This window comes from Rhipicephalus microplus, chromosome 1, assembly GCF_043290135.1.
Source record: "Rhipicephalus microplus isolate Deutch F79 chromosome 1, USDA_Rmic, whole genome shotgun sequence".
NCBI lineage: Eukaryota > Metazoa > Arthropoda > Arachnida > Ixodida > Ixodidae > Rhipicephalus > Rhipicephalus microplus.
Genome location: NC_134700.1, coordinates 233,663,185 through 233,691,095, shown reverse-complemented (window position 1 = coordinate 233,691,095; position 27,911 = coordinate 233,663,185). Strand labels below are relative to the sequence as shown.

The 27,911-nt window shown below is 44.7% G+C and overlaps 2 protein-coding genes across 5 annotated transcripts in view; both read right to left on the bottom strand.

Annotated features, from left to right (window-relative positions):
- Positions 1-4,712, bottom strand: part of LOC119159523 (ankyrin repeat and IBR domain-containing protein 1-like) — an 86,587-nt gene extending 81,875 nt beyond the window's left edge. For 2 of the 3 annotated variants that reach the window (XM_037412316.2, XM_075891628.1), the window contains exons 1-2: positions 4,083-4,711; positions 205-391 (exon numbers count right to left, since the gene is read on the bottom strand). In XM_037412316.2, coding sequence (XP_037268213.2) covers positions 205-391; positions 4,083-4,270 — 375 coding nt within the window. In that variant the 5' untranslated portion in view covers positions 4,271-4,711. Of the gene's footprint in view, positions 1-204; positions 392-4,082 lie in introns of all 3 variants that reach the window. The other variant, XM_075891627.1, reaches the window with a different exon arrangement.
- Positions 4,713-10,782: 6,070 nt separating this feature from the next.
- The window catches only part of Fs(2)Ket (Importin subunit beta Fs(2)Ket), a 64,732-nt gene continuing 47,603 nt past the window's right edge, over positions 10,783-27,911 (bottom strand). The window contains exons 17-19 of one of the 2 annotated variants that reach the window (XM_037412318.2): positions 22,318-22,432; positions 16,430-16,591; positions 10,783-11,585 (exon numbers count right to left, since the gene is read on the bottom strand). In XM_037412318.2, the coding sequence (XP_037268215.2) occupies position 11,585; positions 16,430-16,591; positions 22,318-22,432 (278 nt within the window). In that variant the 3' untranslated portion in view covers positions 10,783-11,584. Of the gene's footprint in view, positions 11,586-16,425; positions 16,592-22,317; positions 22,433-27,911 lie in introns of those variants that run through there. The other variant, XM_037412317.2, reaches the window with a different exon arrangement.

The window sequence follows — 27,911 nt, the reverse complement described above, 5'->3', positions numbered from 1 at the left end:
GCTGCAAGCCCAACAGTAAAATAACAGAGCACATGCTCGTAGAGCACACACGCATGCAATCTTCAACCTGGTACATTGTTTGCACTGTTACTTTACACCTGCCCATAATGTGCGCCAGAAAACAGTGTTGCGATTTCGGAAAGTTGTTTCTTAGTGGCTAGTAATAATGCTATACAATAGTATACAGGAACAGCGGATGCTCACATTATCTTTCGCATTGAGGTCTAACGCTTCTCCGTCATAACCCCTCCATTGAATGAGAAGGTTAAGGCAGTTCACTCGGCACTCCACTTCTGTCAAGTCAGGACTACCATGGCTGGCACAGTGAAGTGCAGTTTCTCCATGGCCTGACCTGATTGTCGGGTCCCCCTGCATCTCCCGCAGGAAGATCCTGTTAACACAAACGTCACGTGAAGTTCAGTGCACGAAATCGAAATCCACATTTCGCGACCAGAGCAACCACATTTTTTTGGTTAGTATTGCTTTCTCCCCAGAGCATGTGACAATTTAAGTTGCCTGTCCACTCCTCTTTTCCTCAATACCTCCATTAAACCTGACTGTCATGTTCGAAAGCACGAGCGAACAGAAAGAAACATAATGAGGTCCCCACATTAAAGCGCAACTAAACAAAGGTAAGTTGAATTTGTGAAGTATCACTTTGTGCATAGGCACAAAACATGCATAATAATAGAACTGAAACTTGGATAAGTATGTAAGCATGCTCAAGATGTAGGGACACGTTTTTAGGGATGCTCCTGCTCAAGAATGCATGCATATTATTTCACGATGTAGCAGAAACACAGTTCAAATTATTTGAATTTGTTGAAGCTGCTTTCCCTTTTCATCTGGTAGCATTCAGTAAAGAGCAGCCCTGCATCTCCTTCTATCACAGGGCATAATAATACATGCGAATTTTTCAACTTATCTAAAGAAACTGTTATATAATGTTGAAAAATTCGCAACAGAAATTTTAGATGTTGCCAACAGACACCTTTTGCAACCATGCATGAAATTTATGAAAACCTTCCACCAATAGGATGCTTGATGACTTACCTCACAGACAGCACACCTTGTCATGTGATGCATGCCTTTATTGAAAGACTATGCATGCATGAAAGTTTATCAAAACCTCCACTAGAAAGTTATCACTAATGAAGGCAATACATCAATATGCATATAAGGAATGTCGGCACCCTCATTCCCAAAAGAAATCGTGGCAGGAAAAAAAAAGAGCCAGCCACATTTTCACAGTCCACATTTTCACAGGCCAGCACAACCGATCTGCTATATAGTCTGTTCCACTGTGAATATTTGTAGAATGCATATGATCCTCTCTATGTAGGTAATGCACTGTTTCGAAACAAGGAAATCCTGACGCCACTCTTTGTTGTCAAAGGAAACAAAATAAGAGTTATCTTCCATCACATGTGGCTGATCCAATTCGAGACCTAAGGGAGAGGGCACCTGATTTATGTTTCATGATGAGCTCCTGCTTCTAACATCTCAACATTCACAATCTTAACATATTTATGATTGTATTTTCTTTTTTTGATTACAATAATTGCCGAGCCTTTTCAGCTTTATCGCCATCTTGGTGTGCATGAGACATGCACTTCACAAATGTCGAGTCAAGCACTGGACATAAGACATATAGACAAATGTCACGCTATCAGCTCAATGTTTCTTAAACAGTGCTCGTACTGAACATCTTAATGGCGCACAAAACTTCCCAAAATTTCATTTTCAATCTGAACTAACTCTCCCTCCTATGATTAGTATTCAGGCAATTATATAATGCAAAAGGAACCATGAGATATAAAGCTGACAACTTTATTAAGGTGTCTTTTTTTACACGTGTTTCAATGCTTTATGTTTATTTTTATTAATACAACCAAACGATTAAGTCAAGATAATTCATGCCAGTCCTGCATGAATAATTTGTACAGATGAAAAAATTGTAACTCCTCCCCCAAAGGATGGCGCAACCTTCCTTACTCATATCGCAATGTCAAGCAATCAGCCAAGCTACATAGGCAACTTCCTCCAGTTAAACAACACAACTGTAAAATGATCCAAGAATGTTACTGAGCATGAGCCAACATCTGTGAAAAGCCCATCTAACACGGTGCAACTCCGTGATTTCAATCACGCTATCACACGTTCAGCAATAGTTCCCTTAAACTCTTCTGGTGCGTCATTTTTCAAAACCTGCATCGTAAATCTTTTCGATGACACCAGGCCTGTCGCAAATGTTGAGTGACCATTAAAAATTCAGGACGCAAGCTGTGTCCACATGGCCCATCAGATATTTTTTCAATCAAATATAGTCGTAAGAAAATTTTTAATTTGAGCTTCTTGAAGAAAAACAAAATCATCCAGGACAGAAGGTAGAGTACGTAGGGAGTACATGTAGAGCAATCACGGCTCCGGCAATATGTGGTAAGTGAAATGTGTGTGCGTGTGCGTGCGCGCGTGTGTGTGTGTGTGTGTGTGTGTGTGTGTGCGCGTGTGTGTGTGTGTGGCTTTGGCAGTGCCTTTCTACGTTAAAGGCACCCAATGGTGTGGTGTCTGAATTATCAGTGAACAAAAAGCTATAAAATTTCAGAGCTCCACTGTAACTATAGATGTCGTACTAAGCACTTGTCTTAAATGATTTCAATTATTCAGACGTAATGCAGACTACTAATAGTTGCGTGAAAAGAATAGAATTTTCTGAAAGCAATGGCATAGGAATCTGGGCTCTCACCTGCTACATCACACTAGGAGAATGATGGACGCGGGCCGAAATGGTGCAGTAAAAAGCAATGAAGGCCAAGGTAAGGCAGTGAATGTACTATAAGCATCGATGATGTCACATAACTAACCCCGTATATGGTCTCTTTTGGTAGGTAAAACAACTTACTGCTTGTCCCAAACACAGGGACAACGACACTAGTTCACAATAACATTTACGAAAAGAAATATTTCTTGCACATCTCGTGAAGCGTAACAAAAGGAATAATGCTGCTGTTATATGCAGGACAAGTGAAAAAAAAAAAACGTTCTTAAACAGTGTATAACATAAGGATGGTTTCTGTATCCCCATTGAATGAGTATCGAGCAATAGGATGCCGTCACACTTTGATGTTTACAAAACAAAAGAGTGTAATGCCAAGTACGTATACGTGATGCGTAAACTTCCGTTCCCGGTAGAGTTGCATAAGTTATTAAATGCAGAAATCTGCCTTGTGTACTCCAGCGGTACTCCTCTGAGCAGGCCACTCCCCTCGGACGACCACTTCCCTTCTTTTCCCTGCGGCTTTTTTTTTTTTTGTCTTTTAACCCTCTACCAACGCAAAATAACAAGTGCAGGAAGCGACCGTGGAGCCACAAATGTACACGGCACCGTGACTAAAACGGGCAATCTTTCAAGCGATGCGCGCTCCACACAAACCTTCGATAGAAATTCGTGTCAACCACCTGTTCGTGGAGTGCGCATCAATATATCACGAAAAGTTCGATGTTAATAGTGGACAAACAAAAAGCAGATGAGCAACTTCGCCCGCGCACTGGGACACTATAGGCGTTTTACACGATTGTGTCCCTGCTAATCAGAAAATTTTTTGTTCATTATCCCCGATACAAATACACAGGCACGCAATCGCGCAACAATGAGATAGAAAGGGAGCGCATGGGAGTAGAACAAGAAAAGAGATCCGCCCGCAATAATATTAGCACCCCCAGACCAGAGTTTCAAGGAAAGCCCAGTGCGAAGTGTTATATATTATACGGCGTAAATTATGTAACCCGAACGCACGCAATAAAAAGTCTCCGTCAGTTCCTACTTTTTGTTTGTTTAGTTGGCATTTCTTACTACAAAAGAACAAAGGCGATCAAATGACTGCCAGCAACCGCGCGCGTGATCTTGCTCCTCGTCTTGCGGCTTCAGATTAACAACAGCGAAAAATATTTGCACGGTCGTACAGGACACGCGTAAACATTCTTATCTTAAGGTAGCTTCAACAAAGGCGCGTATTCTCGCAAATAAGACGAAACAGGCTCCAAATGTGCGCGACTCCAAGTGGGAAAATGAGCATTCTTACCTCAGTAACGGTCTCATCCCGTGTTTGGCAGCTAGGTGGACGGGTGTGCACCGATTAACGGAGTCCCCGTAAAAGCAATTGGGATCGAGAGACTTGCGCAGTTCAGAGCAGCTCAAGTAGATCTGAAGCGCCGAGTACCCGTCGCCGTTCTCTAGGTGCCTGCGAAACTTGCTCGACGTGCTTCCCATGACCAAGTCAGCTGATCGTCGCTAGCACTCGCATAAATCGTCGTTGCCTCGCTACAGCGAAACAGTTCATTCCCGGCGCGAACCCGGAAGCAAACCAAAAGAGCCTAACCTAAGAAACGTCTACGCTCTCTCTCTTCAAGACATCCTGGCACACTGGAAGCAAAGCTAAGAGACAATGCCACTCTCATACTGATTCAACAAAGTTTCGTCGTACAGGCCACTATCTGAACATCGCGCAGCGCTCGCACCTACAGTTCTGCAGGGCTCCAGATCTCATCCGCGTGCTTACACAACACCCTGCAATCTTCTCGGCAAAGTTTCCTCCGAGTAACGTGCTCACGGGAGCTGCAGTCGCAGGATGAACACACAAGCACATGACTAACATGACGCTTCGCCACTCGAGGCCATAACAACCGCACAACGGGCGAAGCGGATGCTCGTATCTCGTGACTAAGTTCGCTAAATTTGACGAGTGAGCGAAAACGAAACCGAAACCACCAGATTTTTCTTTTCTAGCATAACTGCATGTAGCAATATTATGGGCCCTATATTGCCATGGCCAAATTTATTTCCCTGTGATAATAAAGGTCCGCGATGTATAACGAGTTTTGTTTAAAACCACCCGCATGGAAGATACTTATTATGTTCAGGAGTTCTGTGCATGTCGTGGTTCTGTGGATGCGCGCTGCAGATTGCAGAATCGAACGTCATAATAACAAGGTGCTGCTACAGATGAGCTGTAAAGCAATGAATAATAGGTGAAGGTTTATTGCACTTTGCTGTACAACCATCTAAGGCAGCCAGGACATCTAGGACAGTTTCAAAAGTGCTAGCACTGGAACTTTCACAGGACTTCACGCTTAGCCTTTCAGAGCTTGATCGAGAGCAAAAATTAATGAAATAACACCAACGACTCACTTTCTTCAATATTCATCTCCGATTATTCCAGGTAAATGAGACATCTCAGTCAAATGTAATGGGCATAAGCACACGCACAAGGAGGTCAGGAGGGTGGGAGTGGGACATCCTAATTGAATGTCCTCCATTACGAACTGTTAAGATAATCACGTCCTTCACTACGATCACGAGCGAAGCGTGCGATGGTAACACGTACTCCAGCAAAGGTACGTCCAGATAGATTGCCACTTTACGCGCACAGTATCCCCGACCCTCCTCTGAATCGGGATTTCTGTAGCACGTGTACATCCTCGTAGAAATGGTTCACCGCTGTCAGCGACCCAAGGAACTACGGATATCCGCTGGCTGTCCATTCTGAATAAAACTGTCCGGCCGTATGGATATACATCACGGATAGCCGATAGATGCACTGTGAAAATCAATGTCCCGTGTGGTTGTTCTATGGGCGGCCGAACTGGATGTCCGACCGGACATTAGGTTTTGAACGTTCACTGGCTGTCCATATATGGACATGTCAAGTATATGCCAATTACATATAACTGTAATTATAGTTACAAATAAGGACATGCCAATTACAATAATTGATGATCAAATATTGTAAAAGTGGAATGTAGTGAAAATATATATAGATCTGCAGAATCCAGACCAACAATCTTATAAAATTTTATTAAAAATGCTTCTATAAAATTCAAATTTCGGCACAGCTTTTTATCCCAGGACGCCAAATGACCCTGCTTCATGCGGCAAAATATGTGTATCGTATGTCATAAGAAGCAATGTATTTGGTGTTATTATTATCCCATGTGAACTGACCAAAATGCGGATCGAGCGCGACATAGCAGTCATCAGTTTCGTCGTACAGGCCACTATCTGAACATCGCGCAGCGCTCGCACCTAGAGTTCTGCAGGGCTCCAGATCTCATCCACGTGCTTACACAGCACCCTGCAATCTTCTCGGAAAAATTTCCTTCGAGCAACCTGCTCACGGGAGCTGGAGTCACAGAATGAACACACAAGCACATGACTAACATGAAGCTTCGCCACTCGAGGCCATAACAACCGCACAACGGGCGAAGCGGATGCTCGTATCTCGTGACTAAGTACGCTAAAATTGACGAGTGAGCGAAAACTAAACCTAAAGCATCAGATCTAGGAACCTTAGCCAAGAGCACGATTCCTCCTCCCACCGGCAGAGCGCGTTTAGAACGGAATTTGAACTTGGGTCCGCCCCGTAGCAGCCCAGCATTCGACTACAGAGTCATGCAGTTTTAGGAGCGAAGCTCCTTAAGCACAAAGATGAGCGCACCCGAGTCATTGTCGAGGCCGCGCAGATGGCTCGCGAACAGGTGCCTTGTATGAGCAAGCCCTCCGTGGCTCTGTCCGAGAAGGAACTAAGGTTCCTCGAAGGTTTCGGTGCGCGCAAGTAGTTACCTTCACTTTTCTGTTTCGTTTTCTTATAGATTTTTGTTTGCCGTTTTTCTGTGATTTTGTTTTTCTCTTACTCATGTTCTGCCCTTTGTGCCATATGGTTTTTGTCACATGGTTACTGTCTCCTCTATTTTCGCGCTCTGCACAATAAACTCAGTTGGAAGTTAGCGCTCGTGTCTTTCGTGTCCTTCTTGTCTCTGTGTCGTCGTTTTGTTCTCGCGCTGTAACTATCGTCATGCCATACCAACTAGCCCAAGCTGCCACACTCCTGATGTGCGAGTGCGCAAAGCAGAAGCGTGCCGTGAAGCTGCGCGGCAGCGCCGACAAGATCCCGGCGTACGGACCCAGCTTCTCTCCACTCTCCATCATTCACCCCATGGATATGCTGCCATTTTTTTTTCTTTACACCAGAGAGACGTGCCGGTGCTCTAAATTTCTTGACGAAGAGACCCTACAAAGGCGTCCTGTTGGGAAGGAATCGCGTTAACATATGCAATGTAGCATGGTGAAAGAGTAAAATAACCAGTCGTCACACAATGCGAATTGCATAACGAGTGGGTCGTTGAATGTTTCCAACCCATTACAGTAGACTCTGCTATAATTCATCAGCCAGTGACCAACAAACAACACATTATGTCTTACAAATGCGAACCGGATACCTCGCTTCGAACATTATCAAATAATTATCATAGTATAGACGAGTTAAAACTTGAGAAAAATTACAATATATAGGGTGGTGGGTACCTTGCAAGTGTACGTTTAATAGTAGCCCAAAAAGAGTATACGACGGGCACTGGAAGTTCTGTTCTTGCAGCTTCCGCCGTGATTGTGCTGCGGTTTTCGCGCAGGCTTGTCCACACGCTCACAATAAAGCTAAATAAAACAAGACTTGAAATGTTCAAAAGTGGACCACAATAAACGAGCAAGCTCTAAATTTAACAGAAATAGCCAAAAATCAATTGGTACAATTAAACTAAAATCGCTAAGTTTCGGAATACTGCGGCCGATCCCGGCACCGCGGAAAGAGGGCGCCACCACAGAACACCTCTGAGGGACCTTAGTCAGGCGCAAGGTCCCTAGAAAAAAAGAAGCTTTTACCGAGGAACCTTATCCAAGCGCACGATTCCTCCTCCCATCGGCAAAGCGCCGTTTGGCAACCCCTCCTGAAAAGACGGCGTCGACAACACGCAAATCCCGAGCTGATCAGAAAACACTTCTTGAGCATGATCAGAAAACGCTGCTAATCGGTAGTAGAGGCTCCCGACAACACGCGAGCCAAATATTGTAGCGCAGTACGCGGCCCGGAACTTACAGTAAATTATCAGTACGCTAAATATATTTCTCTTCTCTCGACAAATGACGGAAGAGGCTAAAAAATCTACCTATAAGCCATTGGCAGATTTAAACATGGCGCGCTTGGTCGTTACGGAGATCACAGCGGGAGGCCGCCACTTGTACACGCGTGCTAGAATTACTGTATATGCTACCTTTAGGCTACCTAAAGGTAGCATATACAGTAATTCTAACGCGCGCGATCTCGCTGAAAAAGCCGCGCATACGAAAAAAAAAATCTGAAGGTCACGAGGCGCGCATGAAGCATTCTCTTTGACCCTGCCATCCCTCCCTGCGCTTTCATCAGGACGAGAGAAAATGCAATTGCAGCATCCGGCAAATCTTTGTAACCCCACTCGCACTGGACGGATTCTTAAAACTTTTGCGGCAATAAGCTCTTCCAGTGAGCCCCGCCGTAGCGGTCTAGTGGCTAAGGTACTCGGCTGCTGACCCGCAGGTCGCGGCATCGAATCCCGGCTGCGGCGGCTGCATTTCCGATTGAGGCGAAAATGTAGGCCCGTGCGCTCAGATTTAGGCACACGTTAAAGAACCCCAGGTGGTCAAAATTTCTGGAGCCCTTTGCTACGGCCTCTCTCATAATTATATGGTGGTTTTGGTACATTAAACGTAACATATCAATCAAGCTCTTTCAGTGAATTCATTACATGGTTACTTGAAAAAGTGTTTGAGAGCTCCTTGAAGGCTCAGCAAACAGCCATAGACTAACAAGCAACATTGCTCTGTGCCTCACCAAGTGAAGGCTCAGTGAGCAGCTGAAGAACGTAAGCAACAAAAATTGAAACTGCAGCTCGTCAGGCAGGCAAACAAATCTTAAAGGGGCACTAAAGAGAAAGAATGACATTGTTTACAGTGACGAACTGCACTCTAATTACTAATATAACTAATGCCATATGTTTCACTATCATAAGTTCATTATTAGCAGATAAAATCTAAGTTGAAGTTTAATTTTTAAATTTCACGCTAAGATTTCTTTACATAAAACAAAAAATTTTAAAGTACTTTTTGTATTTTTACAACATTGGCTCAATGAAATTTTCTGAAACTTTTCTGAAACAGATGACAATGTCCTTCATTTTTATAGATTAAAAGCTATATAGGACCCAGTAGGCACATTCAAAATTTATGCTGTCAAGGTGTTTCCTACCACATTTTCTCCCTCTTACCAAGCTTTGTGTTGCAGTAAGAGTTCAGTCTTCGAACCAACTTTGGGAATAGTGAAATTGTTCTTTAAGTTATATGCATAAATTATCTAGCCACAGTGTGCCAGATGGCAGCTGCATAGCGCCAGAACAACCCAACCACCTATCCCGTGCGTGAGAATGCAACCACAGTGTAACATCATATAATCGCCATTATACAATACTGCACATCACATGTTAAAACTGCATGCTAGGATAATACCCACACTGCAACACCAGTCGCAGCACCATAGCAATAGCAAAAATGCAATAACAGTACGCCGATACTCGCTGGGTACCTGCGCCAAGAACTTCCTCGATTTCGGAGCTGCTGCATTCTTTAGTTTGCTTTTAAATGGCAACTTCAATAAGATTGAAGGAGAGGGGTGCAATTTCAAGGCTCGATTTCCTTGTTAGACACAATATTAATTGCCGAGAGCAACACACTAGTGTAGCCTTCTTACACACAATATCCACTTTGTTTTATTGCTTAGGTGATATGGCGCTTTCACTCGCAGCGCTTGTAAATATACTGTGCACTGTAAAGCACCGATCTGTCGAAGCTTATTGATCCTGCACAGGAATTACCGTGCTTACATTGCAAATCTGCTTTTGGACATGCGTTGTCCAGCTGTGACAAAGGCCTGGCAATTAGGCAGGCAGTCTGAACTAACAGAAATATGGCAGAGCAGATGTTTTAGAGGACCTTTAAAGTATACACAAAAGCAACAAAAAAGGATTATGCTCTTGCTACAGTTCTTTAACGCAAGGAAAACACATGACATCATCGTAGTAAACGATACTGACTCCATCCTTTCTTTTTTATTTCTGCCAAGAAGGGAGGTTGGAATGGCAAGGGCCAGTATGCCAACAGTTTTTCAACCACCCCATATGCACACGATTTCGTGGGGCACAAAGACTTCTTTCAAACAACCAATGCTGTCTGTTTTTTTTCCTCTTCTCTTCAATACAAACACTGTACAAATAAAAATAGAACTAATTGCCCAAGCACACAGGGAAAAGGGACGAGCAGGAGGGGTTATCTAGAAAGTGATAGAAAACAGAGCAAGTAAAATACACAGAAGTCGCAAATTGGAGAAATAAGATCGTCAAGGTGAACCACGGGGGAGACAATTCACAAAGATTCAAAAAGGTGACATGCTAGAAATGATGGGCTTGAAACACGATTGTGAAACTAAAACAGTGCTCAGCACCAAAGAAAAGCCCAATTACAAGACAATCATGCAATAAATCTGCCAATATGTTTCTTTGTAATATGCCTAATCTGTAATTATGATAACAATGTTAAGACTCTTGCCTATGGCATCTCGGTTAAGGCACTTGCCAAATTGACTCATCATTACATTACTTTGTTTCCCCTGAGCTACTCAACAAAATGCAAACTAGAAACATAAGCTAGAGTGCTTTGAAGCTAATTTAGAAAGAACACACACTTCGGACAAGGAGCAAAGCAACACTAAGCTGAACACGTAGATGCTCTGAGAGGGCAAGAAAGGGAATGTTGCAAGCAACATAAGGATGGCCTGACTTACCACACACACTACTTGCATGTGCGCACCATTCAAGCTGCCCGGAAGGTGGTTACACACACTGCTGCAAGGATAAACACCCTGGTGTCACTGCTCGTTTGTGACTCTGAGCAGTATTTTTTATTTTATTATTTTCTCCCCTTCCTCTCTTTGGTGAAGGAGCAATAGTGACTATTGTCTCCATCAGAAGTAGGAAATATTTTCCCTCACCACCGCCTCGCACCCTCCATAGCCTGCACATGTTGCATCCTTCCTGTACCAATGGCTACACCATGTTGGCTAGACCTTGTTTAGCCATTTGCTCAATGTGCATAATTTCAGATCAGGAACTATTTGAAACCTTCCATGTTTCAGAGGGCGTTCTACTTCCCTGCTGACAGAGGAATGCAATCGCACCAGCAGCAGAAGGAAAAGCACAACATGGCCGGCTACTTGAGTTGAGCGAGCAGCTTTGAAGGGTACTGTAATGTACACAGTCCTGCATTTACGAAAACAAGAAGTATTGGTTAAATGGCAGTAACACAACAAAAAATAAAGAGGGGGGATGGCGGTGGAAAGGCAGAGGCCGGTGGGCAGCATAGAAAGGTCTAGAAGAGAGCAGCTGTCAGGAGGGACTCCTCGTCCTCTTTGTGTGGCCAACATGTGTCCCAGAGCCCCCCTTTTCCCTGGCGCCATCTGCTGTAGGTGGGAGGGGAGGCAGTAGTGTGTCCCAGAGCAGCCTCCGCACACACCCATCAACCATGCACTGCACTTGCGTCGCACTTTTTCAGCCACGGATTTGAGACAGAGAGAAGAGACGGGGCCGCCACTCCAGGCAGGGGTGACACGAGTGCCAGGCACGCACCCTCCTGGGGGACCCACAGTGGCGTGCCCAAACGTGGCACTTATCTGAAACAGAGCGAAATGAAAGGTTGAACCCCAAAGAAAGCACTGTGCCTTCAGAGTGGTTAAATTACTACACCGATCTATCTTATCTTCGTCCCAATGCATAGCACTACTTGGCAAGTTGGTTGAAAGTTTTCCTGTGAAGCTGAATAGTTTTGAGGTCGGAACAATGACAAATAGAAACACGGCAAAGACGCACACAAGATGCCAATAAAAAGGGGAAAAAAAAGACAAAGAAGATTCATGCATACAATGTTAATTGTTACACTTAGGTGTATACAGTGAAACGTTGATAAAACAAACTTCAATATAACTGACTTCCCATTATAAAAAAGCATTTCAGTTATTGTGAGTTATATAAGATATATATACGATAAGATATATATATAAGATATATATGTATAAGATAGCATGCCTTAACGAGACAGTGAGTGTGTTTAACTGTGATTTAAGCGATAAGAGCCGATGAGAACCAACGTATGTTCCGATTACCCAAAACTTTTCATCATTAAATACAGCCGACGTCCAATTTCCCCGACCCTCAAGGGACCCAGAAACTGTTTAAAAAAACGAATGCACACAAAAAGGCACCTTTTTTAGAGGTATTTTTCACTGACGAAGAGGGTCATGGCAGAAGTACAAGATTCGTATTGCAATCCAGTAAACGCATAATTCAAGTGGCTCTAAAATGAGCCGTAAATAAAAAATAAAAATCTGATGTGGCTGGTACTACCACATTGGTCAACACTTCCTCTCAAAAAGGTAACAGATTTTCTTTTGCACATCGTTCTGCTTGCTTGCGATGATGTCTGCATCAACTTCAGTAACGTCATGTTGTCGCTATACACCGATGACAGTGTCAATGCTTACGTCAACTCCCAGCTCGTTGGCTGAGTAGGCACTGCCTCTTCGATCTCGGTGTCGGAGTTGTCCAAATCCTCTGTAACTTGACGAATGATTTTGTCATTGGTATATTCCTCACATCGTTCGACGTCTTTGTCAGCGTCAGTGAAGTCCTCAATGTTGACTCTGTTGAAATCGAAACCCCGGCAGCGTGCATATCATTGAAAGCAACGTCCGCAGACGAACGTTAGTCATACACGCTGTCCACATCGGACGAGACAGCTGTTTTGGCGTCAGTGTGAAGCCCGCGTGGCGAAAACAGTCCTGTGGAGTCTCTTGCTTAACCACTTTCAATGATTCTGCAAGCATGCCGATGGCAGACCAGAGGTCTACAGCACAACGTTTCCTTCTGTCGGAGCACAGCACCATGCTGCAGAGCATGCATAAATTCTGAGGATGCTTCAAGTTGCGAATCACGCCTTGGTCCCACAGCTGCAGGATTGCTGTGGCGTTCGGCGGCAGAAATTTAATTAGTACAGCTTTTAGGTCCTTAGTGTGGCCATGCACAGCGCAGTTATCCACAAACAGCTGAACTTTTCGAAGTTGCTGCACGAACCTTTTGTCCAGCTTGCGCACGTCCACTTGGAATAGCTGCTGTCACCCACTCCTCCTTGTTTACTCCGAAGAGGACAGACAGTCACTGCCCCCTTGAAACATCTTGGATGCTTCGACTTCCCTACTACAAGCAACGGAGGTTTTTTGCTGCTCCAAAATGTTTTTGCCAATGAGAAGAGTGAGCTCCTCCATGTTACACTTGGCGCCGTGGCTGAGGTCACCACCAAATGCAAGCACTTGCTTCGGCAGCAGCTAGTAAACAGTCCGGTTTCGTCTCAGTTGAAAATATCGTTAGGTAGAAACTGCTGAAGAAAAGACTGCAGCCTTCTATTCCAATATTCGGCAACTACGGAATCATCGACGGTGCCACTTTGCCCACACAACTTGAATTTGAAGTCATTGTGGGTCTTGAAATTGTGAAGTCGTCCATCGCTGAATGAAGTCATTCACATTCATCTGAAGCGCAAAAACCTTCACCTTCTGTTACAGGATGCCGCTTGACACTTGGTGATCATGGCATTGAGTTACACGAAAAGCGCTTCTTGGAGCTTTGGGTGAAAACCTCGACTCACATTCTTCTTTGCAGCCCTGGTTGCTTTGGCAGCCAATTCGAAAATCTTCGCCTTGTTCTTCATGAAGCCCGAAACAGTTTGCTTTGTAATTCCGAAGTCCCTCCCAACCTCTTATTGTGACCGCCCGGCCGCTTTGGACTTTTTTTATTATGGCGGCTTTGTTTTCTATTGTAAGGTTACGAGGGGGATTTGTGCATTCAAATGTGCAGATGAGGATGAAGGAGCAGTTGGCGTTATTGCTGTTAACTGTGAATTTGCTTGCCGAAAAGCACAGTGTCAAACAGCTAGAAACTTGGAGGATGCCGACGTTCAGGAAACATGAACGCTGGAGATAGCGCCCCGCAGCACGTGATCTACCGCAGAGCTGACAGAACAACAATGCATGAACAAACCAGCGAAGTTTGACAATAGGTTTGACTACGCTATGGCTGGCAGTAGATTGGCGAGTGCTAGATTGCAGTGATGCAGTTTGAAGGGTGCGGCAGCCGTTGCACGGTGCTGCTGGCCACACTGAGCGACACCTGTAATGCCTAGTATTGTGTGTTTAAGGGAACCAAAACAACCAAAATGGCGGCATTGATGGTGACTTCGAGTGCAGCGTTAGTGGTAAAAAGTCCGGAAAAGCAAATCACAAAAGTCTGACAAGCGTCCGAAATATCAGACTTTTTAATACATTGACTAATAGGGAACATTACGGTGCCACAGACGAGACAGGGAAATTAGGCGTATCGGGAATTTCGGGCGTCCGAGAAATCTGACGTTGACTGTATACAGGAGACCAACCAAATGTGCCTAAGTAGTTATTTATGTGGGTTTTCCATCTACCCAAGTTTCGTGGAGCCTACTGTACACTCATATCACCTGAAGCAGATCTGTAATGCACTCAATGCAATATTGTCTTTTTCGAGATTCCTATCACCGCCAAACTCTGGTCGAGGTTCTATTGTGCTATCAATCCCTAAGGACCACGGGGTGGAGTCTGAAACAATTAGGTGGAGAGATACCGCCACTGGTGGTGGGGCCAACACCATTAGGGACATGGGCAGATGCAGAATAAGGTGTGTCTGTTAACAGAGACATGTGCGTTCTTCCTCCCCAAAAAATATAATCTACACCATCATAACAGGGCATTGTTAATGGTATTGTCTATGCAACTGTGCCGCCTTGCACAGAAGGCATTGATGATGATGATGATGCTAAGATTTCTTTATTAATGTGCAAAGAAAATGGGGAGGGTCCCTATCCCAGGACTCCCATGACCTTTACCTTAGCCCAGACCTTGGGGAGCCGCTGTTGTGAAGGATGCCTTCCCAACACTCTGGGGTACAGATGGACCAAAGGATTAATGGGAGGGGAGAGATATGGCAGCAGTGCACCCTACGACGACATGAAAGGTTGCGAGGATGATGCCGCATCCTGGACAGATGACAGTATAGAAAGTCGGGTGCATATTTTACGCATGAAGTGCAGATTTGGGAAAGTTTAGCTCTGCAGCTGGTGAAGTGCAACAGCCTCCTCTTGTGTGAAGGGCACTAGTGGGGCCTGGTATCGCTGCGGTTGAAATATTTGCAGAATTTCTGCAGAACAGACGCTTATAATACGTTTTCCACGCACGGTCTCAGATTGGAACGAAATAGCTCAGGCATCCCGATAGTATCTTTTTCTTCTTCGCTCCAAAATAGCCTTGTCTTGCAAATCCAGGTTTTCTATCTTTAAATACAGTATTTTTTATTTCTTTATTTTTCCTTTTGTATGTACCATTTTTACAGTATACTCTCTCGACTTGAACAGTGAAAATTTGTGTTTATTGTTTTGTACTTATTATGTATTCATTCTTACGGTGAACGCACAAAATATGAAGTATGGATTTGTAGTATCCTTTTTCTTTTTGTTCAGTACATGCGTTATAAAGAAATAATTTTTCATGTCACTTTTTGTATTTACTATGACTGTATAATACACCAACCCCAAACAATTCGTTATGTCACTGAGGACCGTATTCACAAACCAACCTCATACTTTCCTCGACTTTTCCTTATTATTCTTTAACCTTTAATGTGCATGATAAACAAACTGGACCAGTATACATTAAACAGTCTTGTCCTCATCTTTCGCCCTGTTACCATTTTTGTGCCTTTATAACGCATGTAGAGAGTACAGGAAGTTGAGGAAAACGTGAAGCAAGGCTGAGGTTGGTTTGTGAACACGGCTTTATTGTATTAACTATTTCTTCTTGAAACTGCCCACCTGCTTGTACCTAAGGGTCGACATTATTTAATAAATAAAAATAAACAAATCTAATGCTGTGTGACCTCAAGATATGCGAGCATAGAGGGGCTGCCTACAGTTGAACAGTGGTGCATTATACGCTTAAACCTCCTTATAACATGATTGATATGTGGGGTTTAACGTCACAAAACCACCATATGATTATGAGAGACGCCGTAGTGGAGGGCTCCAGAAATTTCGACCACCTGGGGTTCTTTAACGTGCATCCAAATCTGAGCACACGGGCCTACAACATTTCCGCCTCCATCGGAAATGCAGCCACCGCAGCCGGGATTCGAATCCGCGACCTGCGGGTCAGCAGCCGAGTACCTTAGCCACTAGACCACCGCGGCAGGGCAACCTCCTTATAATAAAGCTGCATCTTACACAAAATAAGTTTGTTATATCCAAGGATTCTTTACAAAGGTTTATTCCTACCGCTATATCTATTGCAAAACCATTTTTCCTTTACTTCGGCATAACCAATATTTCACTATATCCTGCTTCATTAAATCGAGGTGTGAGTGTAGAATAAAAAAAGCAGTTCACCATGAAGCGCTCCCCTTGAGCTTCTTGATCTCCTTGGTGGCCCAAGAGGCCAGTGTCTTTGTCTTTGTGGTCTTGGAACGCCGACCTTGGCTCAGCAACTCACTGATAGCTTCAGTGTCGACAAGGGGAAGCATTTGAACACCAAATGCTGTGCACAGGTCCCTGAAAGGAGCAGAACAAGGTTAAGAATTATACATTTAACGTAGCAAACAGGGGCTTGTCGCCCACTATGACACATTAACAGAGTTTGCAGTAGACACCTTTTAAACGAAACTTGAAGGGACTAGGAAAATGTGTTTCCTTTAAGGGGAGACACAGGTCGAAAAGTCCCGGTTTTCCGGAAAATTCTTGTTTTTTTTTTTTTCAGTTGTATTGGCATCCTTGGACTATAATCTTTTACTTCAGAAAATATCAAGCTGAAATTCGCGCAAGAAATTATCTAAAAATGCTTCCAAGTAAGGAGCGGCGACGTGATGAAAGTCGCCAGAAATGGCGTAGTTTGCGTTGTCCTATCACGAAAACGACGCGTTAGTCTCCATTTGCAATCGTGCATGCATGCTGCGAAGGCCTTCCCCTTCACAATCCACTAGTAGCCAGTCTCGTATCTTCACGGAGAATAAACAAAAAACAAGAAAAACAACGCATATGACATGCGTTTTGAATATCGCGGCAAGCAGCACGAAGCCACCATTGGTCGGCGGTGGGCCCTGCCTCCTCCCCCTCCTACCTTTCTGGCAAAAGAGCAAAGCTTGGATGTAGCAATCGAGTTGTTCGGCATTTCTCTGCAGTTATGAGTCATGACAAGCACCAAGAAGTGCAGTCTAGATAATCAAAAGTTCAGAACTCGCTTCAAGTATTAAGGGAAACAGTGCCGGACGCTTCCCAAAGCGACGGTGAACGACGATGTCACTGCCGACCAACCCCCCGACGCTCCGACTTCAGATAGGCCTCACACTGACACCGCGACAGTGATTGATTGATATGTGGGGTTTAACGTCTCAAAACCACTATATGATTATGAGAGACGCTGTAGTGGAGGGCTTCGGAAATTTCGAACACCTGGGGTTCCTTAACGTGCACCCAAATCTGAGCACACGGGCCTACAACATTTCCGCCTCCATCGGAAATGCAGCCGTCGCAGTCGGGATTCGAACCCGCGACCTGCGGGTCAGCAGCCGAGCATCTTAGCTACTAGACCACCGCGGTGGGGCACCGCGACAGTGGTTGTGAAATAGTTGCTACCGTGGAATTCGTCAGTGCATCCCAAATAAAGGGCGGATTCTTCGAGAGTGAACGTAGACCAGTAGTTGCTGCTACTGCCAACACGCTGCTTTGCGAAATCGATGCACTGACTGCCCTTGTGGCGTGTGCGCAATGCTCAACCTGCCGTGAACGGAAACTCGGCGTCCGAGAGGTAGCTGGAAAGCACAAAGGGCTCTCGGCATTTCTCGAACTGTGCTGTGAAAATGCCCCTTGTCCTAAATCTACACTTTCATCTCACTTTCATGCACGCGTCGAGACGTATTACTTCGGCCAGGGACCAAGGAATGAGCGCTCGTTTCTACAGCGGCAGCTCGTGTGATAGCTTTGCTGTAAACGTTAAGGCAGTTCTGGCACAGGCCATGACCAACTTACATGATTCTGTGCGATTCTTGGTCTTCCGAGTATTTAGTGCAAGCTGCTTTTCATTGTGCCCCAATTTGATGGAAAAAAAAAAAATGGTTTCTTAATAAATGCCAACTTTCCAAACTTTCAAACTTGTTTTTCTCATTTTAATTTTTTTTTTGACAACTTCAGGTTTTCTTGGTAGCCTTTCAGACACTTATACTTATTGTATAGAAACTAAACTTGGCACACATTCTTCAACACATGCAGAATGCAAATATCTACTTTAAATTTCAATGCCTACCACCATTAGTTATGAAAATATTAGGTTATTGTTTCAAGGGAGATTGAAAATAATTAGTCATTCAGTACAACAATTTTTTTTTATTGGTTCCAATATTTGTGTTACATATCTGGATAGATATTTGCACATCACAATCTACCAAGAGTCAAATAAGATCAGAGACAATGCTTTTACTGAAAGTACATAAAAGAGTACCCACAAAACATGCAACCTTTTGCTATGGTGCATGGCATAACTCAGTAACTAACACAGCTACACAAAAAATAATTGCACATTTAGAATCTCCATGAAAAACTATATTATTAACAAAATTTTCAAGTATCTATGACCAGAAACAAAAAAAAAAGTTATTTCGGGGAGCATCTCCCCTTAAACTTTTCCTTTAATCAACTTTTACCCAACCCAAAACAAGGTAATGTTGCACCAGTGATCGAGGTGTCATGGAAAAATTGCCACAGAACCTAATCAATAACCAGCGCCATGATTTCTGACCTTTCGACGACTGCAACCACCTTGAAAGTGCGTTGTCTCAGTGCTTTAAGGTCAACTCCACATACCCCAAAAAACATTCAGCAAAAGAACCCCGATGGCATCTTCTTGTGCCTTTGTTTGCATACCCTGTCTTTTGCAATGAATGAATATGTACGAACTAGATGAGCTCTCTGTTATTCCAAAGACCATACTCAAGCAGTCAAAAATACTTGCACACCGATCCTGCTTCTTGATTAATGTTGAATTGTGGGAGTTTGCAACACACCTGATTTGTTTACAAGGAGTTTGGCAGCAGCAGAAGACCCATATTGCTGTGGCTCAGGGCTTTACATACTAAAGAACTAAGCATTTATGCATTTGCAGACCACGGTAGCCACCCATTCAAAGTATTTTTTTAATGGCCAAGTGATAACAGGAAAGGTAAATTTGTTCAAAATATTCTATTTGACTTTTTACGATTACCTTCCGTGATCCCTAGACCCCGGAAACAAATGCATAATCAAACAGTTGAGAAACCGCCTTTGATTTGCCATGCAAAAGTATGGGGACCGGTGCACACGTATAAACTCTCGCACGGTAGGACATCCGCCATATCGAATGCTGCGCAGCGCCAAAGCGCAGAAAGTGGATTTTTCCTAGCAACAATGGATCAACTTTCAGCCGCGTTCGAACAAGTTCCGATCCCTTTCGCACGCAGGGACGATAAGGCCGTGCTGATCTGGTTTGTTACGCGGCTCTTGCGAGTTCACCGGAATGTTTCATGCACGATCTGCACGTCTGCAGTGGTTCAAAAGATCACTTTTCGCATGGTTACACGAGACAGGTGGTGCCATCTAGCAGGGTGCAGTTGAAACAAAGCACTGCAATCTCGAAGCCAATGGCGCGGAATCGATCAATGGCTGTTGTTTCTGCTGTGGCTACCGCTGCTTTCGGTCTGCTGCTACTAGTGCAGTAAAGCCGGGCAGCGTTGTGCATGGCAACAGTGACGCGAGTCAGTCCGGTCGGTTCGCTTTTTGAGGCTACCGTATGAAGTGCGCTAACCGGATGCGGAGCACTGAAACGTGATTTTATTTCAACATAGGCCCTTCCTTGGCACAAAAGTAGCATTACAAAGTTTCTGGACTGCCATTTCAACAATCAACGTAGACTTAATAGTTGACTTTAGGGTGTGGGAATTGAGGCCGGTCCGCTGCCTTTGCGCGGGCTTTGCCGCCGATTTCTTCGTTCTCATGTCCCGACATGTCTCCCCTCCTCCGCTGTCTGCCGCGCTGGGGGAGCGGAGTGACGTTTAACCCCCTCACCCGGTAGCGGATGTTGAATATGGCGCCGCGCGCGGAGTTTCCCGAGAGGTTATCGCGTGCTGCGTCGGGAGCGGGCAGAGAGACCTCTCCGGGGATGACATGGGGTAAGCACGCTTTTCTTTTCCGTCTGTCAGCTCCCTGTGGGGCTCGTTCAAACTTCGCAAACAGCGGCTTGCGCCCGCGGTGAGCGCTTACCTTATGTCGCCCCCCCCCCCCTCCCCCCCTTGAACGCTAGGCCGAAGAGTGGTACGGCGTCCCAGTGCGTGGCCTAGCTATGCCGACCCGTCTCCCTCCGAAGCCGACGCGAGCGCCTTTGCCCTCGCTCGAGCAACCGGGCCTTGGTCCCGGTGTCTCTGTGGATCTCCTTTACCGCGGAGACGTGCTCGTGGCCCCCTGTGTAGTACTTTTATGCCTGTGGCGTGGATAAGCCTATTTGCTTTCCCGCCGCACCTTCGCAACGGGCTGTACTGCGTTTGGTGTTGCCACAGACAATAAAGTGTTGCGACTTGGAGCATTATCATGTTCTCGCCACGGCGACGGTTAACGCATGCCCTGTGGCTCACTAAGACCGGACCTACACTAGTGGCCGTACTCTTTCGGGATACGTGTCACTACAAGGGTCCCTTTAAGAAAGTTTCATTATTTTGAGTCTACTGTATTTCTTGAAAATAGGTTGAACATGAATATAAGTCTACATTCACCTAGGGAAAAAAAAAAAAAAAGAATATCTACAGGCAAACCCACATCTTTTCTGATGAAAACAGGTTACAATGAACATGGCGCATTTTTATTTATCATAAGTTCGGCCTGTAAATCTCACTAGCTAATGAACTCGGTGCCGATTGTAAAAGGTTTTGATTTTCACTCATTCCAATAAATAAAAAGTAGACTCAATCGTCAAAACGTATTCAATTTGGTATCATCAAGATTTTAATCTAAGCATGGCAGGACCACTCCTGTGCAGTAATCCTACTTTTATCTTTAATAATGTCACGTAATGTTAACAAGCAGCAGCGCCATGCCTTGCCACAATGTCATAATTATGCTGGTCACTGTACTAACTTGAGGTGGCAGCAGTGTGTACAGATAGCCCCATAAGCACAATGCACCTGCACTGTTTGTGGTTGTGATTAGGTCGTGTTGCTTTCTACGAATCAGCCAAACAGACATCAGTACGATACAGCCTCCGTGATTACAACCGAGAACAATGTGTGTGGATTTTCAAAGACTCCAAGGAGAAGCACTAATTTTTTGAATATTGATACACTTAAACCTCAATATAATGAATCCAGATATAATGAGTTATTGCTTATAACGAAGCAAATGAAGAATATTCTTGCAATAGACGGTGTTAGGAATATACCTTCATAACAAATTTTCGGATGTAACAAACTTAATTTTGTGCAAGACACAACTTTAGGTTTGAATTTATTTAGCTTCATTCAGATGATGTTTGCATGCAAATAATGGACTTCGATGCTGGAAAAGAAAAATCGGCCCGAATCTACACGTTACACTGTAAATGTCATCGAAAGACTATAGTCTTGCGTCTGGAGAGAGTGAACAAAAGGTTTATTTGATGTTCTGCGCAAGAAAATCGGTGAATGGTATTCCGAAAACGCTGCGTAGAGTGCCTCGAGCATGTAGCGGTGGCGAACAAGCGCATCTAGGCACATTAGACACGAGCACCACCTGGCAGTTATCTTCGAAAACAAAGGCGCGCACGACCGCGGAGAAAGATGCGCGCCAGTCTCAGAGGTGATAAGGTGTAGAATGCAAAGCGACAAGCAGGTGCCACCACCGTGTCGTCGTAGCAAAGCGTTGGAAACACTTTCTGGGGCATCACGTTGCACTGTCAGTGCAGCGCGATAACGCTAGTCTTTAGAGTTACTTGTGTGTGCCTCTTCTAGTATAAAAGCAGACATACAAAACATAGACGTGTTTTTATAGCACCTCAGATATGCACAATATTTGCTTGTTTAATTGACAATCGCACAACTATGAACGCTACACCTTGAGCAATATTGGTGGGCGCTGCATATGGTGTTGGCCATTTGGTGCCGTTTAAGGTATCGTTAGAGCGGACGAAGAGACAAAAGTACAAACAGACAGACCAAAATTTTTCCGTCGAAGGTCTCCAAGAAAGATTATCGTTTTTAAAAAAACCTGATTGAAAGCTCACATACCCAATGAGTCCAGCACACGAAGCGATGTTGGTATCTGAATGGTCACTGTCAATGGCAATTGAAGAGATAAAGTTTATAATATGTGGCACATGTGGCAGCAGCAGTTGAACATCAGCTGTAATGAGAAAAAAATAAAAACTATATTAAATAGACGGCACATGACGTTTTCACACAGATACGGTTACTAGCAGTACACATTACATAGAACAAGCCAGTCAACTTTCATTACTTATCCTCACGAAGTACGAACAGGATAGGAAAATTATCCGATGAGCTTATCCGATATAGAGGTCAATAAAATGTGTAAACATGCAACGCTTTCATTTAGCGGTACAATTGTACCTTGCTGTAACAATGCTGCAGAAAAAGCCACAATTACAATATATTAAAACCTAGGTGATACAAAAACAGCTTGTACCATTCATGAGGGATACGAATTTTTCTGTGGCCCCGGGCAAGACCTATTAGCCCGGCTTGTAATGAAGTGCAGTCGTTGGGAATCGATTTTCAGCCCATGCCTTTTAATGCGATAGTACGCTATGGTGCAGGTATGAACGGGTGCTTTCGATGCTGTAGCAAAAACAAGTGTGTGATCATGCACACTGTGCTACAATGTTTGTCAGAATTAACTACGGTTAAACCCACCTATAACGAACCTCAATAAAGTGTGACCTCATTACAACAGACCTCACTAGTAAAGTGGATTTTTATCTGCTGTAAAAGTAGTATGTCAAATCCAAGAACTTTTACAGGACACTTACGGAAACACTGACTCTGTTACAATTGGAGATAATTACAAGAGTCATATATTTATTTTTCTCAATGGGGTATTTTCTATTTTTGAAAATCGCATCTTCAGTTTCTGTAGCTCTATTTTTATCAGATTCCAAAGTATCTACACCGAAAACTATGTAGAAGTGCTGTAAAATGTTAAAAAATTTATAGCTTCGCAACGGCACAACTGCCCACCACCATTTTGGGCTCGTTGTAAAAGTATTTCGTAAAGAGTATTCTGTGAATAAAAAGCAAATGTTCGAAGTTCATTTCAAGAACACGAATTGGCTACTTCTGCAATATTGCACCAGTATGCCTCGCTGGTACAATTGCTCATTCCGTCTGCTTTTTGTCCGTCACGAGGTTGCGGCTGTCTTTAAAATCGCGCTACATGGCAACCTTTTCGCAATCGTTCTGTGTTCATGGGTAGATAATTCAGTATACAATTACGCCTTAGTTTCACACATCGTGAACGTCAGACATACATCTAGAATCGACCGTTGCAGTGTTTACTCGTTGGCAGGAAGGTTTTGCATCAGCACTTCGGACCTTGTGACGTGGCAAGACCACTGTGGGAGAAATCTTTGTACTCGCGATCGGGCATGTCGTACTTAGAAACATCGGGCACCACAGTTATGCACATCAAAGCCGCACTTTCTGCTCCAAGTCATGGCTAGGCCCAACTTCCCCTTGAACTTGGCGGGCAAGACCGTCGCATCAGCGGGTATGCAAAAGCGAAGAATTAATGTGCTTCGTCACAAGCAACAAATCACATCAGCCGATGGCTCTTTAAGCCCCACAAATAGGCATCTTGCACATCAGTAGCGAACCCCATCCAAGCTCGCCACGCACCAACTGCTTGGAACTGCAATGGCAGAGCAATTTTGCGCGTCAGTGCCCTAACATGCAAAACCAAGCACGCTGCACACTAAGTTTTAGTCGTCGTAGCTTGGCGTAATTAATCATTAACAAACCGGAGAATGGCGGCTTTCGTTCTTAAATCGGTACGTCGATATCTGCAGCGCTATTCCCGTTCCGAAAGTGTGCCCCGTGATGTTTGAAGCCCCAAGCTATGGAATTTACGAAGTCGTCTATAAAGGAGTCCTGACCACATTGCTGGCCTCACATTTTAGTTAATTATATATGAATGCTCGTTGTACCAGAATCTGTAGTAATTGAAACTCAGTCAATGAAACAAGGGATGTAAGGATATAGCGAGCGAGAGTGAAGATGTGAGATGACGTCTGATGGGGCCGTGCCGATCTCGCCACTTGGCCTGAAACGGAGCCGCGGCAGCTGCCAGCATCCGACACGCCAGGCACGTTAGCTCGTTCTATCCTCGCGAAGCTCAAGCTAGCATCAGCTGCGTGAGAGGTGCTTATCTCACACGCGTACTTTGCCCTGTGAATGCGGCGGGTGTTAGATGCTTGTGCACGCGCGCTTATCCTTCGGTGGGGAGAATCGCGCGCCTTCAACTTTGACAGGAGCAAGTGTGTTTGCAGGGCGCACAAAGATCACTGCGCTCTTTTTAGGCAGTCCCTTAGAGTTGAAACTGCACTGACACTCACCGAGATAACAAGCGCGCCAGCAATCACAACCGCCCTTAAAGTCCAAGTTCATTATTGCTACGCCCACAAGCTTTGTGTATGGTACTCTGATTCTCGAATATTTGCTTGCACTTTTTGTGTCTCAAATAAATCTTGCCTTGTGTTGAACCTGCGCTTTTATTGTTGAGGTAAGTTTTAATTACCGTAATTACTCGAATCTAACACGCACATTTTTCCGGTTAAGCGAGTTCATAAATCGCAAGCGCGTTAGAACAGAGTACGAAAAAAAAAAAAAAAGAATTCGGTCATTCTATTGCCACTGGCATTTCCGAAATGGCTGCCCCTACGTGTGTGGGCATGGCGCGTCGGCCATTTCTGCCTATGTATTTCCCATGTGCGGCACTTCGTACGTGTGCTGAGGAGTTCGTCATCTTGTAGTGCATTAGCATCGACGGCATGGAAGGGCCGACTCCAAAAACTGGAGTGCACCACGATGCCGCTTTTAAAAGAAAAGTCATCGCGTGTGCAGCAACAGACGGAAATCGGGCCGCGTCGCAGTCGTTTGGAGCTCCCAAAACGTGCGTGCGGGACTGGCGGAAACAAAAGCTTCACGCAAAGGCTTCTATGTACCACAGCAGGGTTGGTTTCCGCCAATTGAAGAACTGCTCGGCGAGTATGTGCTCGAGCAGCGAGCGGCACAGCGGCCCGTGACGACAGAACTGCTCCAAGTGCGGGCTATGCAATTAGCCTTAGAAAAAGGTCTAATGTGGAGCCAGTTTAAAGCAAGCAGGTGCTGGCTAACTAACTTTATGAAGAGAAAAAGCTTTTCCCTCCGATGGGGAATAGGCATATGCAAAAAGTTTTGCGGAGGAGTACGATAAAAAGCTTCAGTTTTCAGAGGTTCGTCCTAAACTTGCGGCACAACAATGGCTACCTGCTTGGGCAAATCGGGAATGCCGATCAGACGCCTCTTTACTTCGACATGCCTGGCACCACAACCCTATAGAAGAAGGGGGCGAAGCAAGTTTGCGTGCTGACATCGGTCCACGGTAAAACTACACTGACGGCAATGCTCTGTTACACGTCAGATGGGCACAAGCTTCCCCCGTACCTCATATTTAAATAAAAGACGCTCCCGAAACGAGTCGTTTTTTCAAGTGGTGTGATCGTGCGGGCCAGCCAGAAAAATGGGTGCGCGTAGCAATAGATGTCTTACTTTCTTTTTTTCGTCGTGGGAAATCGGGTGCGCGTTACAATCGAGGGCGCGGTAGAATCGAGTTAATACAGTAGTGCTTCTCAAAGCTCGCAGTTGGTTGCTGGTGTGAGAATCCCGATTTGCGGCCACTTCGTTTTCTTTTTTCGGTCTGTACGTTTTCGTGGAAAGTTTCCCTGCGCAATTCTCGCACCCTCCAACTTTGCATCGGTTTTCCGCAAAAAAAGTGCGAGGATTATGCGAGTAATTATGGTAGATTTCCACGATATCCGTGCTGTCCGCTCTTCGTTTCTGATGACGTGTGCATGTGCACAGAGTGGCCCCCCGATGACGTTCAACTTTTTTCTTTTTTTTTTGATGCAGACAACCGCATCATCACAGATTAGGCGCTGATGGACACTCTCAGAGAGCACTATTGATGGACCTTCGGAAATTGACTTGTCACATGCTTCCGTCCCAAGAAGGTCTTGCGCCATGCTGCAAGTTCACATGACCGTAGCCTTTGCTATTAGCCGATTAGCTATGGCAACACAACGGTCCGTTGAACGCAATGCAATGAATGTAATAGCAACAAAATGCCATATTACACAAAGTAAGGTTGGCAGCCAAATCTTTTAGATTCAATATCACGGAAAGGTGCGGGCATAACCAAACATGGCCGCTCCACGGAGAAGTGCTCTTTTCACAGTCTCTACCCATTGAAAGCGCAGGGATTCCTGCAGAGATAGCACGCGCACCAGTGATTGCGACCGCCCCCTTAAAATCGAAGTCCACAGTTGCTACTTGAGCCGTGTCATCGCAATCAGACATCCTGTGGAAGCCAGACGAAGACCAAAAGAGAAAGCGAACAGCCTTAGCAACGAAGCTAGGCCTCACAATGTCAACATGCCTGATTGTTGGAGACGTGCACACCTACCAGATGTCTAATATACAAAAGAGTCCCAAATTTTTAGCAAACTATGATTGTGCAAATGCGTCCATAAATCTCCCAAAAAACACTCCAAACAGCCCCACGATAACAAAGACAGCAGTTCCAAATTATTCTGGCCTCCATGTATCATGTGCAAAGCATTCTTGAGTCCCTTTTGCCCCATATATTTTTGTCATGCATAAAAGCGTACCAAGAGTATGAAGGAACCACTAGCTGTCGAGGATCATAACACACCCAGTTCATCAATTACACACATGTGCATACCTGTGAAAACAAATATGATAGCCGACATCTTAAAAGCTTTCCTGGCAATCATTCAGTGGTGTTCACGACATTGCTGCGGCTTAAAGGGCCCCTGACAGCGAAAGCATTGTGTGGCTTTTTTACGGTAATTAGTAGCTTTGCGTCTGGTAATCTCGAAAAAGAATCGTAAACACTTATGTAATTAATGCTAGTGCTGTGGATTCGGAACGATTTTACGCCAGTTTGAAACGGCCTCCTATATATCAGTAACTAGCACCTCGACGAGCGCCTAAGACTACGTGCACTCAAACTTGGGTGACGCTAAACGTGCAGTTTTCAAATCAGCGGACATGTGGGTGGTGAAGGATGAAACGATGTGGGTGCTTTGAGCATGCCCCTCTCAGAAACAAGAGAAGCATTCTTGACGTAAGCAGTCAAAACCACCTTGAGAGCAGCCTAATGACAGAGTGAGAGGGGTGACGATCAATAGTCCTCGTTGGGTGCCAGCCGGAGCATTGTGCACAACCCGCACATGTTCTCCAACGTCGACAATACTCACCTTACTCGTGAAACAACACGAGAGGCCTCTGCTTAAGTCAAACCAGAGAAGATGGCAATCGTTGCTGATGACTTGAAATGAAACACAATTACTTTAAACCAAATTAAATTATCCCATCGGCAATGCTTGTCACCAATAATCCATCAGAAGTGCCCCCACAGGCAAGACACTCAAATAACACAAGCAGCTCGAGCTTTCAAATTTGGTGTCGGGGGTCCTTTCAAAAACAAATGAAAATGTATGCCAACTTTTCCTTGTATAAAAGTTTCCTGTGTTTTGTGGTGCTATGAATATTTTTGGTGATCCCGCAGGATTCAAATCAGTGAG